The following is a 16,753-nucleotide window of genomic DNA, read 5'->3' on the forward strand; positions in this document are numbered from 1 at the left end:
GGGAATAGGGGAGCAGTGCAGAAAAGTTCACTGTGGGCAGCTGGATTCCATGAAAAAGATGAGAGAAGGAGGTTGGCTTTAAATGCTCACTGTCATATCCCGACCTCATCAATAATATAATTCATTCTTCTCCAGGGGAGGAGGGAATGAGGGCCAGCTATCAGCCAAAATATTACACTGATAAATATCTTAAAATACTTGTTAAAATTATTCAAAAAAGAAGTACATTTCATTTAAAATTAGGTGAGCTGTAACACTTTCATATTTGATTGCAAGTTCTAGTCAGCAAATAAGAAATGAAAAACAACAGGCATACATATTTGAAAGAAGCAAAATTGCCTATTTATAGATAAATTACTGTACATCACCCAGGGATGCTGCAAAAAAGGATAGTAGAAGTAGTAAGTTCAGCAAAGTCTCAGGACACAAGGTCGATTACAACCAGCGAGTTCCTTCCACACAGAAGAAAACATTAGGACTTGGTGATATACTTTCCCTAACACCCCTCTTCCTCTATCACACTTGCCCAACTTTCTGTGGTCTTTTCCCTGTCAGCACCAGAACAGAAGTTTGTATTCAAGATACTTTTATGTATTTTATCTTACTTGTGTAGACCCAGAAAATCTGAGACAGGTCTCAGTTAATTTAGAAAGTTTATTTTGTCAAGGTTGAGGACATGTGCCCGTGACACAGCCTCAGGAAGTCCTGACGACATGTGCCCAAGGTTGTTGGGATGCAGCTTGGTTTTATAGATTTTAGGGAGGCATGCACCATCAATCAAGTACATTTAAGAAAGACATTGGTTTGGTCCAGAAAGGCGGGACAACTCAAGGCGGGGAGGCATCAAGGCTATAGGTAAATTTAAACATTTCCTGGTTGACAATTGGTTGAGTTTGTCTAAAAACCTGGGATCAATAGAATGTTTGGGTTGTGGAGACCAGAGTTTTATTATGCAGATGAAGCTTTTAGCTAGTGGGCTTCAGGGAGAACAGGCTGTAAAATGTTTCTCATCAGACTTAAAGTCTGTGTTGATTTTAATGCTGGAGAAGTATAGTCAGGCATGTCCGACCCCTACTTCCCTTTATGGCCTGAACCAGTCTTTCAGGTTAAATTTTAAGAGCCCTGGCTAAGGAGGAAGTCCATTTAGATGGTTGGGAGGTCTTAGAATTTTATTTTTGGTTTACATTCGATCATTATCAAAACCACACAAGAGAAATTAAGACAGGCAGAATCACCTATTTTATAAAAAGGGTTATTAAAACAATGTGAATTTGTTATTTTCATATGTTACAGTTAATACAGTAAACTTAATTTAGCTGCGAGGAGACAGATTGTCTCTTATTGCTGTCACAAACTATGACCCACATAGGAGCTCAAAACAATACAACATTATTATCTTACAGTTCTGGAGGTCAAAAGTCCTACAATCAAGGTGTCAGTAGGGATGCATTCCTTCTAGAGAGTCATGGGAGACTCCATTTCCTTCCAGCTTCTACAAGCTGCCTGTGTTCCTGGCTCATGGCCCCTTCCTCCATTTTTAAAGCCAGTTGTGTGACACCTTCAAATCCCTCTGTGACTCATACCCTCCTGTTTCTCTGTTTCACTTTCAATTATAAGAACACTTGTCATTACATTGGGCCCACCTGATAATCCAGGATAATCTCCCCATCTCAAAATTGTTAATAACATCAGCAAGTCCCTTTTGCTGGTAAGGTAACATATACAGAGTTTTCAGGAATTAGAACATGAATATCTTTGAGGAACCATTATTTTTCCTATCACAGGAAGGATGGTGCCATTACTTTAAGAAAGATGTGCTAAGATTCTATTGTCATAGGGGGTACTGTCTCTTACCACATTTGATACTGAAAAAGCAATCACACAAATACCTGTATACATTGAAGGTCCAGCACAGTACCTTGCTCAGAGTAAGTATTCGATGTTTGTTGAGTAAGTATATGTACACCACATATCTAAGAAAAAAGTTTTAAGGATAAAGAATAGTTGAATAAGTAATTAAAAACCATTTTCTAATTAATATGACAAAGGCATTGATAATACCTGAAGCCAACGGTTTAAGTTAAAAGGATAATTTTAAGAAGCCATGTGAATGATCAGCAACATAAAACTTAATCTATCTTCTCTGTATGTCAATATTGCTCCCCACCTCCTTCTGAATCTGTCTCACTTTCCCCTACTGTTTTATTTATTTATTTTGAGACAGAGTCTCACTCTGTCACTCAGGCCAAAGTGCGGTGGCGCAACCTCGGCTCACTGGAATCTTCATCTCCCAGGTTCAAGTGATTCTCCTGCCTCAGCCTCCCAAGTAGCTGGGATTACAGGCATGTGCCACCATATCCGGCTAATTTTTCTTTTTTTTTGTACTTTTAGTAGAGACGGGGTTTCACCATATTGGCCAGACTGGTCTCGAACTCGTGATCTCAAGTGATCTGCCCACCTCAGCCTCCCAAAGTGCTGAGATTACAGGTGTGAGCCACCGTGCCCATCCTCCCCTACTGTTTTATTGCTAAATTGGCCAAACTATTGTTTATAAATATTGAAAAATATTTGTTAAACTTATTCAAGAAATAAGTACATTTCCTTTAAAATTAGGTGAACTGCAACACTTCTGTATTCAATTGCAAGTTCTAGTCAGTGCATAAGAAAAGAAAAAAAAGCATACATATTTGAAAGAAACAAACAAAATTTTATTTATTTATGGATGACATACTGCATATATGGAAAATCCCAGGGAGGCTACAAAAAAGGATAGTAGAAGTAGTAAGCTTAGCAAGGTCTCAGGATACAAGGTCAATATAAAATATCAATTGTATTTTACATCTTAATAACAAAAGTTTGGAAATTGAAATAAAATACCATTATTTAAATACAATAGCATCAAAAAATGTGAAAGAATTAGGGATAATTTTAACAAAATATGTGCAAGAACCGTACACTGAAAACTACAAAATATTACTGAGTAAAATTAAAGCAGATCTAAATAAATGGAGAGGTATGCCATGTTTATGGATTGGAGGACTCAACATTGTTAAAGATATCAGTTATTTCCAGGCTGATCTATTAAGCCAATGCTATCCCAATAAAAATCAAAGCAGACTTTTTACTTCTTTTGGTGCAGGTTAAAAAGTTCTTTAGAAATGCGAAGAAGCTAGAATGGCCAAATAATTTTAACATACGTGAATAAAGTTAAAGGACTTACACTACCTGATTTCAAGATTTACTATAAAACTACAAAAATCAAGAGAGTGCAATATTGAAATTAGGTTAGACAAAAATTCATGAACAGAATAGAGGGTGCAGAAACCAGCCCATATATATTTAAAGTTTATAATCTTTAAAGTTTCTAGAAGAAAACATAGGGAAAAAAAATTTGTGACTTTGACTTAAGCAAAGATTTCTTGGAGAGGAAGCAAAAAATATAAACCATAAAAGAAAAACTAGATAAATTGGACCTCAACAAAATTAAAACTTTTTCTCTTTAAAAGACAGTTAAGAATATTAACTATCTCATAGTTAAGAAAATTAACTATCCTATAGGCTGGGAGAAAATTTTGCAAACCATATGCTGCATCCAGAATAAAGACACCTTACAACTTTTTTTGAGACAAAGTCTCCCTCTGTCATCCAGGCTGGAATGCAGTGGCAGGATCACAGCTCACTGTAGCCTTAACCTCCAGCCTCAAGCGATCCTCCCACTTCAGCATCCCCACCACTTCCACCAGTAGCTGAAACTACAGGTGTGCACCACCATGCCTGGCTAATTTTTTTTGTATTTTTTGTAGGGACGTGGTTTTACCATGTTGCCCAAGCTGGTCTTGAACTCCTGGGCTCAAGCCATCTTCCTGCCTTAGCCTCCCAAAGTGCTGGGATTATACGTGTGAGCCACCACCCCTAGCCTATAACTTAGTAAGATCATTGATTTAAAATGGACAAAAGATTTGAACAGATACTTTACAAAAGAATATGTATAAATGGCAAATAAGTATGAAAATATGCTCAATATCATTAGGAAAATACAAATTATAACCACTTATTAGAATGACTAATATGACAACACCAAGTGTTGGTAGTAAGGATTGGGAAACACTGGAACTCATATACTGTTGGTGGCAATGTAAAAAACTAGAACCACTTCAGAAGAGTTTGGAGGCCTCCTTCTAAGTTAAACACGTGCTTACACATAACCCAGAAATCCTACTCCTAAGGTATTTACCCCAGATAAATGAAGATATATGTCCACATGAAGGCTTGTGCACAAATGTTTATAGTAGCTGTATCCATAATACACCCAAACTGAAAACAACATGAATGTACATTAACAATGGTAAATAAATTGTGAAATACTCATACAATGAAATCCTAGGCAGTAGTAAAAAGGAATGAACTACTGATCACACAATATGGATGAATCTCAAAACATGCTGAGCAAAAGACGCCAGACACAAAAAAGTACATATGGATGATTCCATTTACGTGAAACTCTAGAAAAGATGAATCTAATCTTCAGGGACAGAAGCAGATGAGTGTTTGGAGTGAATGCGTGTATGGGGGATTAGATGGGGAGGGGCACAAAAGGAACTATTTTGCATGATGGAAATGTTCTATATCTTGATGTGGTGGTGGTGACATGGGTATATACATCTGTTAAGCCTTATAGAACTGTACACTTAAACTGCATTTTATTTTACATAAAATATACATATAACTTTATTGTACATAAATTATACTTAATAAAGTTAACTTAAATGAAAAAAAAAGAGTGACTGAACCATTTCATTTTTTCCTCTGAAAATATTCTTTCCTTTTGGACTTCCAAAGGCAACTCCGCAAATTCCTTTATCAGTAAATGAGTGAATTAGAATAGATGATGTCATTCGTTCATTCAATAAATATTTAATAAAGCCTATTATGGGGCAAACACAATGCTAGATTCTAGAGATATACGGCTGAAAAAGAATCCAATTTTGTCCTCGAGGAGTCACAGTCTAGTGGGAGTGAAAGACAAGCTAACTTGATTATAATACATCTTATGTATATGTAGGGGTTAAGGATTCATAAGAGAAGCAGTCTTCCCTGATGATGCAACACCTGAGGTGGGTTTTGATGTACAAGTAAGAGTTAGGTAAAGAGGGAAGAGAAGGCATTCTAAGCAGAGGAAGCTGTAAGGGCAAAGGGCCAAAGGCAAAATATGTACCTTGTATTAGGTACTTTGAGTAGTTCAGTAGGTCTGAAATATACAATTTATCCTTGTAAGGTCATGGTTGTGTCTTGATTAGAAGAAGTTAAAATATGCTACTCTAGTTTGAGCAGTGTGTAGACAGGGTTTCTACACCAAATAATGATACCCCTTATTATTGTGCATCACCTAAAAGGAAAATAACTGCCATCAGTTAGGATCCTTTCTGTTGCAAAGAAAATCCTTTGGGTCTTGTAAAAAAAATAGTCCAGAGGTAGACTGGTGCAGCATGATCTGGGGATCAACAAGGCCAAAAGAGCAGCTTTTCCTTCTCTCCATTCCTAGACTGCAGCAGCTACACACCCTACATTCTTTCATTTTCATATCCAGCTTCCCTGAAAGATTAAACCAAAGCTTCCTAATTAAGTTTCACTAGCTCTCGTTGGTCTCGATTTTGCACTGGTCCTGAAGAAATCCCCATGGCCAGAGGAACAGTACACGGTGACTACTTGGCTAGGACCCAGAGGTCCTGGGGATGCAAGTCAGCCTCACCTGATGCACATGGGGAAGGGGTAGATCACTAAAGAAAAATCAGAGCATTTGTGGAAGAAGGAAGACTAGATACAAAGGAGAAATTACGTTTTATAGAAAACAGATCCCAACAATTTCTGAGTAGGTCAAGGGATACAGACATATATGGACAAATTTCTGCTTGCATCTTCCACATTTAGGACAGACAAGTCAATGAAAACTGCCTTGATAATAAAGTGACAAAATCAGAACACATATCCAAAAAGCTATCACTTAATATTATAAGCATCATATGAGTGGATGAATAGTTTGATGAGAACAAGGAGAAGGGCATAATCAATTTAATTTATAGGCTCCATGGTATCTTCACAACAGAGAAAAATTTTGGGGGGGAGGCCTTGAGAAATGGAGAAGATTTTGGTGGAGACAAAATAAACAGCCATATCTGGTTGAGAATCAGCATAGAACCTGGTGAGGCTGAAGTACAGGATAATGGATCATTGTGGGAACATAGGAATGAAAAGACCAAGCGGTGAAGAATTTTTCCTGTTATGCTACAGAGCCTAGCCTTTATCCTTTAAGCAATGAGAAGTTGTTGAGTTTTTCAAGCATAGAAATGGCACAATCAAATCTCCATTCATAGAACTATGACTAGACTAGACTAGACACTTCTTCATGCAAGAAGGAAGGAGATAAATCTGGGGGGAGAGAAAAAGCTAAATTCTGAAGTAGAAGGCTGAGACAACTCAAGCTTAATGGTCTCTATTTTCCCTGCAAAATAGGAGAAGAGAGCACATGCTGAGTGTGGGGTATTGTGAAGTTAAGACAAGCTGGAAATTTCAATTAGCCAGAACATGGCCTTACCAAAGCATTCTCAACAAAACCATTAGTCAATAAACTCTTCCATACTATAAAGTCATAACATATCACATTAGTGGGTGAACTGACATCCTGAAGAACCAAATACAATTTGCCTATTAGGCTACATCAATGCCAATGTATCACTGTTCACTTCAATCTTTGTAATCACTGGCAGAGCAGATGTGAAGGGGGTGTCAAGGGTTGGGAGGAGATGGCACAGGAGGCTGCAAGAGGAAGGAAGCCAAATGAGGGAGCCTAAGGAGGGGTGGTTAAAGATGGAGCGGACAAGTCCAGTGTGGTCACTCAGGCCTGTAATCCCAGCACTTTGGGAGGCTGAGGCAGGTGGATCACTTGAGGTCAGGAGTTTGAGACCTGGCTGGCCAACATGGTGAAAACCTGTCTCTACTAAAAATACAAAAAATTAGCCAGGTGTTACGGTGCATGCCTGTAGTCCCAGCTACTTGGGAGGCTGAGGCAGGAGAATCACCTGAACCCAGGAGGTGGAGGTTGCAGTGAGCCGAGATGGCATCACTGCACTCCAGCCTGGGTGACAGAGCCAGACTGTGTCAAAAAAAAAAAAAAAAAAAAAAAATAGCATGGGTAAGGCAGCCCGATGACCCTCAGTGCAGTGTTTTAACAAGCAGCCAAGAGCAGTGCTTGGCCTGGGGTCTGCAGAAGCAGCAAAGCGGGTGGTTGTCAACCAGGTCTGGCTTTGGGATTCAGATTCAGATCTTCTGCCTAGAGCCACCTGTTTCAAATGAAAGGATCTGCTATGGCACGGTCCATTCATCTTTACAGACATAGTCTTAAACTATCAGGTTAAATGATAGAAATGCTAATGAAGTTGTGCATTCTTCATATATCGTCTTCTACCACTTGACCTTAAAATGTCATATACAAACTAAGTACCAACAATATCCTTCATTTGCTTGGTGCTTTGCAGTTTAAAAAATTACTTTCAAATACAGTATTTTCTCATTTGGTCCTACAGGTCCTTACCTACCTGTAAGGTAAACAGAGAAGATACAATAAGTTCCTACCATTTGTTGCCAGCCCTTCAACCCCAATTACAGATAAGAGAGCTTACATTATCTAGGGATTTACAGGAGGACCAAAATTCCCCCATCTGATGACCAGAATTCTCCAGTCTAGTGTACTAGACTATTACATTGCCTCTTTTAAAAAAGCTAATGCATATTCTCCTAAAGAAAAAAGCCAAAGATGGGCATATCTATATGCATGTGAACCAGATCTTTTAAAACTCACTCTCTTCCTAATATTTAGCCATTTTCTGAGAGTAGATAATAGTCATGGGTGCGTGCTGGTCCTGTCAATTAATGTTCATTTGCAAACAAAGAATGGCAAAGAATAGGATTATAACTGCATCACCTTCAAAAGCAATAAAATGGGGTTTATTAAGAATCAATCATGGAATAAATTATTATTCAGCTCTTAGTAAATCAACAAGCGTTTTTCCTAATATATACTGCCAAAATAAAAGACTCATAAAATACGTTTGGGTAAAACTTAATAAAATTCTAGGCAATCAATAAGAGTATCAATCTACTGATTTACAGTTTTAGTGAAGTGATCAGCATCTTAAATTTGAAACTAAAATCAAAGGACAATAGTTTTTGGACTTTTTCCCCCACATACTATTATTCCATATTACAGAAATGGTAGGTCTTTTGGAAGTAATACAAAATAAGACCCTTCACTTATAATAAAGCCCAAAATAAGGCTGATGCCTTGCATAATGTCTGCAGTTTAGAATGAATGCCTACTACCTACTTTTAATCTCTCTCAGCTGCTCTGCCCTGGAAGTAAATCTTGTTAAACCAAGCTTCAGCAAAAGTGAATGTGGTTTTGACTCCTCATTCTCTTGGGTGTCTTCCTTGTATAGTTACAAAGTAACAGAAGTTAGCAACAAGCCTCGGCAATGTCAAGTCTTCTAAGTAAGAGAAGGAAGGTTGAGAAGTGAAAAGGGATCACCTATAATTTTCTGACTTTCAGAGAGTCAAGCATAAAATATTGTCAGATGGAGAAAATTGTATTTGACCTTCCCCAGTAGAGATGTTTAAAGAGAGAAATAAAATGGAGAGAAATGTAGAAAATCCCTGGGGTGTAAAAAGTTGCTTAAAACATCATTTAAGCAACTTTTGAATTCCTACTTAAAAACGTTATCTTTTTCAAGCATTCTCACACCCTACCCGACCCCTGGCTCTTAGTGAGGAGCAATTTATGAGACAAAACGATACATTATCTAGAGATAAATTTATAAACTGACATAAAAGAATTATCCAAGAAGCTATATTACCTCTTGAAGTTTATTGCAGTATCTTTAGTTCTTATTGCATATATTATTACATGCCATTTACAAGTCAGGATTATATATATATATATATAATAATATTATATATATAATGCTCAATTTAGCAGAAGTTGTGTTTATTGCTTCTGTCTTGAAAATCAGCAGCATGCGATGCAATATTTGGTGCAGAGTTATTGTTTCAAAAAGTGAGAAACTACTTAGGTTTAATTGAAGAGGGAACATGATCTTTATTGGCTTATATGCAAGGTTTCATTTTGGTTTTATGCAGAGTTTGCATAGTTCATGATTTGTTTCTAATGAAAAACTAGATGTGTTGTCAGTGACTATGAAGAAGATCAGGTGACAGTAGCAAACAGAAAAATTTGAAGAAGAGGCATAACTTTTAAAGTAGAAAGGTCAGCAAGAACTGCCTGAAACAAAAAATAAAAAGAATTATTAATAGCAAAGCGAAGTCTATGAAATAAGGTAAACATAATTACAATGTAATTTTGACACTAAGCTCCTTCTTCAGATTTGTCCTAAATCTTAGTACTAAAGCTACAACTTTCCTTCTCTTTTCAGAATATCTTAATGTTAGTACATGTGCAAAATGCTAAAATGTGCTGTAGAAAATAACCTGGATGTTAGCCTTGGTCTTCTTCAAATATACAAGGTACCATGAGTTTATAACAGGTTTAACATTTCAACTTGCTTCTATAAATAAGCATACATTATGAATCCTAGTCCTGTTATTCTAGTGTAAGGAGTAACTGACTACAGGAAATCATCTTGAGATGGAACTAATGTTTATTCAGTTGCAAGATGCATAAACATCCTCTTCCCTTTAAACAAAAATGCAGGCAGCTATTTTAAGGAAAAATTTATATTTCTGTGAAAGATAACAAATAGAATAATACAGTAAGCACTATTTAATTGAACCATACTTCAGGTATAAATTATACCACTGAAAAGAAATCAGCTTTAAATAATTAACTCACAATTTAAAATAACCAAAAAAGCCCATGTATCTTCACTATATCATCCAAATACACGCTCTTTAATTCTCTCAAGTGGTTTTTCTTCTGTGAAAATAATGCATGGACATGAACAATCAAAAATGCAACATAACCCCCCAACTGTTTCTATTAAAATTACCAGGTATCTGGTTTCCCAGAGGGTTATAATGGTTTCCTATAATAATCTTGTTTATTACTCCTTCATAAGAAGACTTTTCTCAAGTAATTAAAGAAATTTGAATCCTTAAGTATTATTAGCTCAGAACTTAACAGGTTTTACCCGAGTTAAAAAATCTGGCTACAAGTAATGTGTGTCCTATGCAACAGACACTAAAATGACAGCCTGGCAATCTCTCAGAAACTATTTCCATCCCATCTGAGTGAAACTTATCCTTACTTCAGCTGCAGCCAGTGATGTCACCTCCATCAGGTTCACTGCTCGGAAAGCAAACACGGCAGCTGCCAGCACTGGAAAAGAATGCACACTACTTCAACTGCTGGCCTACTCATCAGCCGGGCACGGTTACTGCTATGCTATGCCCAAAACCCACTGCACGGAAACTCAGAATTAGTGCTTTACACAACCGACCACACCCCCGCATTCTGAGTTAAGGTCTTGTGATGCACGGAAATTGTCTGCTCTATAAGACAGTGCCTGATGGCCAGACAAACTGAATACCACAGTTTTGAGAAAAAGGAAAATTCAGTGTTCTTAAAAAAAGAAAAGCCATTTTATAAGTTATTTCTTTCAGACCTACAACTTAAACCGTTTTAAAATGGCATGAAGATCTAATGAGGTTTTTTTTTTTTTTTTTTTTTTTTTTTTTTTGGTAGAAATGGTATCTTACTATGTTGCTTAGGCTGGTCTTGAATTCCTGTGCTCAAGTGATCGTCTTGCCTCACCCTCCCAAAGTGCTGGGATTACAGGGGTGAGCCACTATGCCTGGCCTAATGACTGTCTTACTGATTAAGGTTTATTTTGGTGCAGGTATTTCTTACTAATGTAGTAGAGAGGCTTCTGAAACGTTATATGGAGGCTGAATTTTTAAGTAGATTATGTTTCATATGTACCAAGGAGGTGTTCTGATAGAAACATGGCTTTAAAGCCTTTTCTTTTTTTTTTTTTTTTTTTGAGACGGAGTCTCGCTCTGTCGCCCAGGCTGGAGTGCAGTGGCGCAATCTCGGCTCACTGCAAGCTCCGCCTCCCGGGTTCACGCCATTCTCCTGCCTCAGCCTCTCCGAGTAGCTGGGACTACAGGCGCCCGCCACCACGCCCGGCTAATTTTTTTGTATTTTTAGTAGAGACGGGGTTTCACCGTGGTCTTGATCTCCTGACCTCGTGATCCACCCGCCTCGGCCTCCCAAAGTGCTGGGATTATAAGCGTGAGCCACCGCGCCCGGCCAAAGCCTTTTCTTAAAAAATATTTTTATAAATTTTTGTTATATTTTTATACACAGCACTGACTTTCTTAGAGTGTCACAAATGGATATATCTGTAGGGAGGGCTGCTGTGGGATTGATCCTGACATTTAATTTAATGTTGGCTACAGGAAAAAAGAAGTGAAACTTCAAAAAAATACAAACATTACAGGACAACTTAAAGGTCAATAATATACATTAAGTAGAAAACAACATTGGAGGCCAGGCATGGTGGTGCATACCTGTAGTCCCAGCTAACTGGGAAGCTGAGGCAGGAGAAGTGACTTGAGCTCAGGAGTTTGACAGCCTGGGCAACATGGCAAAAACCCGTCTCTTAAAAAAAATTAAAAAGAGCATTTGGATTATTGTTTCCATTAAACATACGCACATGGAAAAAGAGTAATGCTAACATGCAAAATTTACATAACCTACTGTAAAACTCCATGTGAGGGAGTGAGTCATAAACAACAGAAGGACCCATTTAAAAGGCAGGTGACCCTGATAAGGAGATGGTACTGTTTGGAGCTAACTCTTGACTTATCTCCTTTTCTCTCCATCACCAGTGATGGTAGTGGATTCTCTACCCAACAAGTCATTGAAGTTTAGGAAATTAATGGTAAGAAATATTCAAAATACTGGGCACAGTGACTTATGCCTGCAATCCCAGTGCTCTGGGAGGCTGAGACAGGAGCATTGCTTGAGCCCAGGAGTTCTAGGCTGTAGTGAGCTATGATTGTGCCACTGCGCTCTAGCCTGGGTAACACAGCGAGACCTTGTCTGAAAAAAAAAAAAAGAAAGAAAAAGAAAAAGTAAAATAAATATTCAAAATTATTTGGAAGACTGGTTCTTAGGTATATTGCATACCTAATGCAAACACATCTATTTTTTAAAATATATTTTTACAAAGAGAATAAGTCATTCTCATACCAATTCTGTGAGTTGAATACTATTAATAGCCCATTTTGCTAATATAGAGAGTGACGCGTAGTAAGTGGGGTGACACGTTCAGAGGCACACAGGTAGAAAACGGTAAAGCCAATACTTAACCTTGGCTCTGGAGTTGTGCATCTAACCACTATGTGAAGATACTATTGAGACTGAAAGTAAGCAGTAACTACTCATCTCTGACATGAAAATCTGTGTGCTTTCCCAAAAATCATTGGCTCTGCTGTCTATCAGAATGGCTTTCCAGAGATGGCATGAAGGATTCTGCTACAGTGGTCCTGGACATTGTGCCTGAGGAACAGAAGTCAGCAGCCAGGCCTCTTAATTTCCCCAGATAAAGGCCAAGTGCAACCAGTGACTGGGAAGCACAGGCACTTTTCTAGGGGACTAGAGATTTTGGACAGTCAGGCAAAAAAGCATTAGAACTCGTTAGAGAGAAAAATTCTGGAGAAAAAATGAGAATGGCAAAATTTTAAAAGTCAAGTCAGCTGGAGTTAGTGAATATGTAACAGTAGACACAAGAGATCTGCAACAAAGGATTTACTCCTTAACTGAAATGGAGAAAACATGAATACTTTAAAGTCACTGAGTTTCATGTTTACAAGAATATCAAAGAAAACTATTTCTGTAGACCAGCAATTTTTTACAGCTTCCTAATATCTGGAATCATATTTTATATAGTGCAGGCAATTTAGCAGTTAAAGAGTATGATTACTGCTTCCTTTTTTGTATATAATTGAACATAGTTGCTGAAAGCTTGACAGGCTGGCCAAATTTTCTGCTCTATCAGGAAAGAGTTTTACATAGTGGGAAACTGTTTCTCCAAAGGTAGATAAGAAGGGGAAAAAAAGAGCAGTTCACTAACTGACCTCAGCATCCAAAATGCTTATGTGCTCATAACCTTTATTTATCTTGGTGTCACATCACAGAAGTTCCTTTCCATCTGCCTCATGTTTGGTTTGCCCAGCCCTTCCACAGAACAGGTTTGTTTGCCAGGGAGGAAAGGTCTACATTTTGGGATATTTTCAACTGAAATTATGCTTCATATGAAATACAGAGGCTCTAATATTTTCTTTTGGTCTTATTACTTTAATTCTAAGCAATTCTATCAAGAACATTAAGATAACTTTGCTTTAAACTGTTCTTCAAGAGGCTCTAATTAATTCACAATTAAAGTCAGTGCCATTTATGAAAATATTTCTCAAGACTACATAGTAACCCACTTGATCAGAAAAAGGTGGTTCCAAAATACTCATACCAAAAGTGTATGAAACAATCAAAACTAATTTGTATACATTTACATGAAATTATCTACCCTGTGGTTCTTTATCTGAATTCCATGGTAAGGGAGCTTCCTTCAGTCTAGTTCCATTTCTAGATGTTCCAGAATTCTTCCCTGTAGATTTTTTTAAAGCACTCAGGGAAAATGGGTGGAAGCAATAATGCAGACTACATTTCTACCTATTCTTCAGTAACCTTTTTATTAATTATTGAGCTCACAGAAGAGTGCCTGGCTTAGAGCAAATACAGTATTCAACATACACTTATTTCTCTTTTCCTTCAGTTTGCTAAGGGATGATAAGGCACAGAATGAGAGAATTTAAATTGAAAGAGGGCTTGAAGGTTTTCTAATTCAACATTTCTTTCAAGGTATGAAACCTCTTGACCCTTCACATAACAGTTAAAGAACCCATTCTACTTTTTCAAAGTCCTAATTATTAGAAAGTATTTTCTTATACTGAGCCCTCCTTTTTAACATGCTTTAATGTCTCTTTAAAATGATACCGAAAGCTATACACAGTACTCTTCAAATTTTCTGGCACACCGAGAGGACAGACATTTGGTTAAAAGTCTACAATTCTCTCACTTGAGAAATCACAGTAGAAAACAAGGCTACTTAGCTTGGAAAATAGAATACTTTGGGGAGAGGTGAAAATGTGAGAGTAGAGAAAACATGATAATTACCTTGGTTTAATAGGGGTACATGTAATGAGCCATATTATCCAGAAATGAAATGGGCCACCAGGTAAGGCAGGGGATTGCCCAATACTGAAGTGTCCCAACAGAGGATAAGAACGGCTTGTGAACAATGTTTAGAAAAAGTTATACTCAACACCCTTGAGAATTCCTTCTCTTGCTAGATTATATATGTTACTGCCATTCAGCCAAAAGAAATGAGGGCAGACCATTATTTCCTAACTCATATTTGTATAGGTTTTTAAAAAAATTGAGAGAGAAGAATACTAGAAGTTGCTAAAAACATTAACCAGTGATATCTCTGATTATACCAGGGTAATTGCCACCCAGGGACATATGCTACCCAGTAACTATAACTAGAGACTTCTCAGCATTCAAGAATATGTTAAGGCTGGGCGTGGAGGCTCACACCTGTAATCCCAGCACTCTGGAAGGCCGAGACGGGTGGATCAATTGAGGTCAGGAGTTTCAGACCAACCTGGCCAACATGGTAAAACCCCGTCTCTACTAAAAATACAAAAATTACCTGAGTGTGGTGGCAGGCGCCTGTAATCTCAGCTATTCGGGAGGCTGAGGAGGGTGACTCGCTTTAACCCAGGAGGTGGAGGTTGCAGTGAGCCAAGATCGTGCCACTGTACCCCAGCTTGGGCGACAGAGTGAGAGTGTCTCAAAAAAAAAAAAAAACCCAAATATGTTAATATGGTACCTAGAGAATCTTCCTATCATATTCTTCTTCAACTAAGCTTTATTTCCACAGCAGCCCAGAGAGGTGATTTTATAATGCTATCAATTTAAGGTATGGAAACATTCTGCCAACTTTTCTGATCCCTATCTATTGTGAAAACATTGTAATTATTATTTGAATTTCCTGGTAATCTCACTAATAAAATAATTGAGTATATTGTGCACAAGGGAAGTAAAATAATATAATAAATAAGAAATATATGCCCTCTTTGTAATCATATAATTGCCTTGGGCATACATCTGTTGTTAAGAACTGCCTAATTATTAAATAAAAGATAAATATGTGGCTTTGAAAAAAAGATGAAATAGCTTTTGGCCTGAGAGAATAAAAGGGGAAACTCAGCCACCAGGGAGGAAGTCGGAGACTGTTAGCAAAAAGGAAAAGGTTTTAACTTCATTTATAAACAGACACAGAAGGGCTGAGGTTTCAGCCATGTAGGGAGGCTTAGCCTCAGTCTGGATCTTAGGTGTTGAGATGGGGCATAGAACAGACTGCTAAGGTAGCCAGGGGAGTCCAGAGTAGAAGGTAAGTATATCTACACTTTGCTGCACAGACCTCATAGGTGCTGGGAGATAGTGAGACCTAGCTGGACTAAAAGGGGAGAGGGAAAGGGAAGGGAAAATGAACTTTCCTGGGAGCTGGGAAGAAAGACTAGAAGTAGGCTGGTATTGTGCAGTTCCATAAAAGTATCAAGACTGCAGTTTTTGTTGGTACTTATCTTCAAAGCCAGATATATCTATTAATTGTTCATGAATTAGAAGTGACAAATAAATTCCAGTTACGGATGGTGAATGTTAGGAAGAAAAGGGGCTTTATTATAGAAACAGCATGTGTTCTACAAACAAGCACTTACTCTTACCAGCAAGAATTTCCAAAGAGTTGTATCCTAGGATTCTATCCCATAAAAGCAAGAGCTGATCTGTAGCTAAGTATCCAGAGAAAGCTCGAACCATCCACTTAAATGATATGCGAAGTCTATAAGCAAGGAAAAATAAAAATTAATGTACCGCTGAAATTTTTTCTCACGAAAATGCAGTATCAGAAGAACCCAACCAATTCTATTGTTAAGGTAACTCCTTCAAGAGTCTTAGAAATCACCTGGGCATTTAAAACTTAAGTACTTTCTTGAAAGCTGCAAGGGTGCAGTGGTGAGAAACCATAAGTCCTCAAATTAGTGGTCTTAAAGTATTAAGAGGAAGAATTACACATGCTGGGTCATGTGTAATTGCACATTCTAGAGGTCAGCCTTTACAAAACCCACTTCTACATTCTGTTTTTCAGAGTGTATACTACTTAGCTATCAATGAGCTGACCTTCTGATAGTCTTAAGAATTCCAGGCAATCCATAATAATTTGAATTTTTATTCAAAATACTTGAAAGATTGTTCATTGCCTACATATTTTCTCAATTTAATAAATTATTTTCTACATTTCAGTCAAATGGCTATATAGGATGAATAAAATAAAATAACAAGTATAAGGACAAAAATAGTTTCAAAGCTATGAGACATTAGAAATAGATTTCTGATTTCAAACCCTTCATTTTACTTAGGAGGTTATAGAACTCTGACAGATCAGCCAGAAAATTCAACTAAATTCCATTTTGCTTAAACAATTCTAAGATGTATGAGATCTTACTACTTACAGGTAGGTTATGTTACAATAACAATTTATCTCTGAAACCAGGAAATGAACTCTTTGGCTCTGGTGCCTTAAGAGATCAACCAGTTCTTCACATTTCTGTATTATCT

The 16,753-nt window shown here is 37.5% G+C and overlaps 1 protein-coding gene across 4 annotated transcripts in view; it reads right to left on the minus strand.

Moving 5' to 3' along the window:
- Positions 1-545: 545 nt before the first annotated feature.
- Positions 546-16,753, minus strand: part of TBC1D19 (TBC1 domain family member 19) — a 185,181-nt gene continuing 168,973 nt past the window's right edge. The window contains exons 19-21 of one of the 4 annotated variants that reach the window (XM_032135633.2): positions 15,862-15,977; positions 10,314-10,384; positions 5,295-9,331 (exon numbers count right to left, since the gene is read on the minus strand). In XM_032135633.2, coding sequence (XP_031991524.1) covers positions 9,257-9,331; positions 10,314-10,384; positions 15,862-15,977 — 262 coding nt within the window. In that variant the 3' untranslated portion in view covers positions 5,295-9,256. Of the gene's footprint in view, positions 1,974-5,294; positions 9,332-9,898; positions 10,385-11,118; positions 11,669-15,861; positions 15,978-16,753 lie in introns of those variants that run through there. The other 3 variants (XR_009210537.1, XM_032135634.2, XM_058430145.1) reach the window with 3 other exon arrangements.

Source organism: Hylobates moloch, unplaced genomic scaffold, assembly GCF_009828535.3.
Source record: "Hylobates moloch isolate HMO894 unplaced genomic scaffold, HMol_V3 SCAFFOLD_17, whole genome shotgun sequence".
NCBI classification, from domain to species: domain Eukaryota; kingdom Metazoa; phylum Chordata; class Mammalia; order Primates; family Hylobatidae; genus Hylobates; species Hylobates moloch.